The sequence below is a fragment of the Macadamia integrifolia genome, chromosome 1, assembly GCF_013358625.1.
Source record: "Macadamia integrifolia cultivar HAES 741 chromosome 1, SCU_Mint_v3, whole genome shotgun sequence".
Classification (NCBI taxonomy): domain Eukaryota; kingdom Viridiplantae; phylum Streptophyta; class Magnoliopsida; order Proteales; family Proteaceae; genus Macadamia; species Macadamia integrifolia.
The window spans coordinates 32738559-32742083 of record NC_056557.1 but is presented as its reverse complement, the minus strand read 5'-3'; the positions used below and the strand labels follow the sequence as shown (position 1 = coordinate 32742083).

At 40.1% G+C, this 3525-nt stretch overlaps 1 protein-coding gene across 1 annotated transcript; it reads left to right on the top strand.

Annotated features, from left to right (window-relative positions):
• The first annotated feature begins 626 nt into the window (after nt 1–626).
• On the top strand, nt 627–2009 carry LOC122076707 (aquaporin PIP2-5-like). The gene is made up of 3 exons (XM_042642172.1): nt 627–1009; nt 1093–1388; nt 1483–2009. Exons 1-3 carry the CDS (start codon nt 703–705, stop codon nt 1732–1734), a joined length of 855 nt encoding a protein of 284 aa, XP_042498106.1. The 5' UTR covers nt 627–702; the 3' UTR covers nt 1735–2009.
• Nucleotides 2010–3525: the final 1516 nt, after the last annotated feature.

Genomic DNA, 3525 nt, shown 5'->3' with positions numbered 1-3525 from the left:
GGTATTGGTACCAAATATCCCGTATTAAGTGATCAGTATTAATATCGTTAGCCACCAATCCCAATATCGTGTTGAACTAGTATTGGTGGAACTATATAGACCATGGTATGGACCAAGGATATAAACCCACTCTTCTAGAAAAAAACCAGGGATAAAACTGTCCGATCATCAACTTCCAAGGTGCTCCATACCGGATCCGATACCAAGCACTAAAACCATGACATCAACCCTGAACATGATGAATCCAATCCAACTATAATATAATTGGATCAATGGTTATGATTGGAACTGATCACCCTAGAAATGACCACTACTTTTTATGCCCTAATTTTCTATGGACATTTGAGGTCTGCCCTAACACCACTACACCGCCGTTTGTCAATTCTTTCTTGGTCGGTCACTCTCTCCCATCACACATTTTTGTATCATAGTGGGTCTGTAGAGTGCTTTATGCTTGATAGCCACTAGGGTATAGAAAAAAGAGCAAAATAGTCAAGGTGGGCCGGCGAGGAGCTGTGAACTGAAAGCGAAATAATCAAATCCAATCAAAAACTAGTGGGGCTTAGGATGGCAAGATTAAAACCCATCTCTCGTCTTCCATTCCCAATATATAGACCCACCCCTCTCCTTTTCATTCTCATCTAAACACAAACACCACAAGCCTATTCTCCTACTTCTCCTTCCACCTCTCCTACTGACAGTATGGGAAAGGACATTGAAGTAGCCCAGCAAGGAGAGTTCATGGCAAAGGACTACCAAGATCCACCTCCTTTGCCATTGATTGATGCTGAAGAACTCACCATGTGGTCTTTCTATAGGGCTATCATTGCTGAGTTCATTGCAACCCTTCTGTTTCTTTATATCACTGTTTTGACAGTGATTGGATACAAAAGCCAGACTGACCCAAATAATAATGGTGATGATTGTGGTGGTGTGGGAATCCTCGGCATCGCTTGGGCTTTTGGTGGCATGATCTTCGTCCTTGTCTACTGCACCGCTGGTGTCTCTGGTGATTTATTCAATTTTTTTTTCACACCCTTTCTTAATGACTAGCTTTTAAGGATGAGTTCTAAAATAATTTTATGTGCACAGGAGGACATATCAACCCTGCAGTGACATTTGGGCTATTTCTAGCCCGTAAAGTGTCATTAATCCGAGCCGTGATGTACATGGTGGCACAGTGCTTGGGTGCCATGTGTGGTGTAGGGTTAGTTAAGGGCTTCCAAAAGGCTTACTTTGTGAGGTATGGAGGTGGAGCCAATGAGGTCTCGGCCGGTTACAGCAAGGGGACAGGTTTAGCAGCTGAAATCATCGGTACCTTTGTCCTTGTTTACACTGTCTTCTCTGCTACTGATCCCAAAAGAAATGCCAGAGACTCCCATGTCCCGGTAACTTAAAATTTTCTCTCTCTCTCTAGGATTAGTGAGCTTGGTTTCAACTACAAACTTTTTTTAATTGAAAAATTTTGATATGAGTTTGCAGGTATTAGCACCATTGCCAATTGGGTTTGCAGTTTTCATGGTGCACTTGGCCACAATCCCAATCACAGGCACAGGTATAAACCCAGCTAGAAGTCTTGGATCTGCTGTGATATACAACAAAGACAAGGCTTGGGATGACCACTGGATCTTCTGGGTTGGACCTTTTATTGGTGCTGCCATTGCAGCTTTATACCACCAATACATTTTAAGAGCGGCAGCGATCAAAGGTTTTGGGTCATCCAGGAGCACCTAAATTTTATTGCTTCAAGTCTGCTTTTGTTTCTTTTGATACGTGTCTGGACATGTTTGGGAAACGTGGAGATGATGTCTTTAAATAATAATAATAATTAAGGAGAAGGTTTGGCTGAAACTGTAGATACAGTTATGTTTAGGAATTTAGATAAGATGGGTGTGAAGGGAAGGGAGTCTTTTCTCTCCTCTTTTTCATTTTTTCTTTTGTCCCTAAACTCTTGTTGCTATGGTATCTTTGTGTAAGCATATATATTCTCAACGTAAGCATATGTGTCATATTCCTGTCCTCTTCTCTCCTTTTTTTTCTTTTTTTTTTAAGAGTAAAGATTTTTTTTTTTTTTTTTTAAGTTCAAGAGCCTATTGGCCATGGACCCACAGAAGAGTCAATAGGAATCTAAGACCACATTTCTTGGAAAGCATGGAAATTGATACCGATACACTGGAAAACGAGTACTTCACTGTGCATTGCAAACCGTCAGAGTAAGGCCCAGTGTGGAAGATAGGGATCAACATAGTGTGGGATGGAATATATCAAACCAAGCTAATGGGAGCATGGGAAGGAATGGTTCATATAGGGACTCATATGTCAGGGTAAGAGTGTACGTCATTTAGAATCGAAACTGAAAACTAAAACCAAAATCGATCGTTTTAAACCAAATCAACAAAATTGCTTGGTTTTGATTTCAAAATATGAAAACTTCTATCGGTTTGGTTTGATTTCGGTTGAAGGACTGAAATTGTTGATTCGCAATCAACTAATCAATGAATAAATTCTATTTATTTTGATTTTTTAATCAATGTAGCTGATAAAATCCTTTACTTTTAAAGTTAGGAAAATTTTGACTGGTTATAAAGAGGGGTATTTTTGTTGGTGATATGTAAAAAGTTTGTCTTATAATACCCAAAATAGAGTAGAATTTGACAAAAATTGAACCTGATAAAAATTAACCGTGCTCGGTTCTGATTTGGAAAATAGGCTCTTACTTGATTTCTATGTTCACGTGTATCTTGCATCGAATCGAAACCCATCCAATTAACACACTTATGTCAGGAAAGGTAGAGCATGTTAGGGAAGAAAGAGAATGTGAGATTGCATAATACTAGTACCGAGGACATCATTAATTTTCTTTAATTTTAATTTCACTTATTTTATATTTAGATTATGATTGGTAATCAAAAAAAGAAAAAAAAAATTTGAAATAAGGACAGAGAAAGACAGTAAATCTGATTATATTTTTCTTTTCTTCTCTCAACTTCCAAACATTGTCTTACACTTTTTCTGGTGGCTCTCTCATTTAGCCTGTTAGATCAAACACCAAGAAACACGAATAAAGAAAGATAATAGATCCGTACGACACAGAGATTTAACGAGGTTCACACACCAGGGTGGTGTGCTACGTCCTCGGGCGAAGAAGAAGATGATCCACTATGCAGAAGAAGGATTACACCCTAACAGCGGCGAGGAAGAACTCGCCCTGAAACCCTAGCTTCGTGAAAACCCTAGAATACAATGACTCTCAACAAGCAACAGTACATTATATATATATACGCCAAATAACGGTTCGACCCATCGGGTCGCGGTCGATCCGGTCGAACCATACCGCGGGGGCTACGCCCCCCGCACCCCCATACGAGATACGAGATCAGTGATGGGCTCCGGGCTTGGGCCTATCGGCCCAAGCCCTCTGCTTCCATCACAGATCTCAGAAAAATTCCCATTCGGGTCGCCACCAAAATATGTCGGATCGGGTCAATCTTCAAAACGGGTCAAGAATTCGAGACAAACTTAACA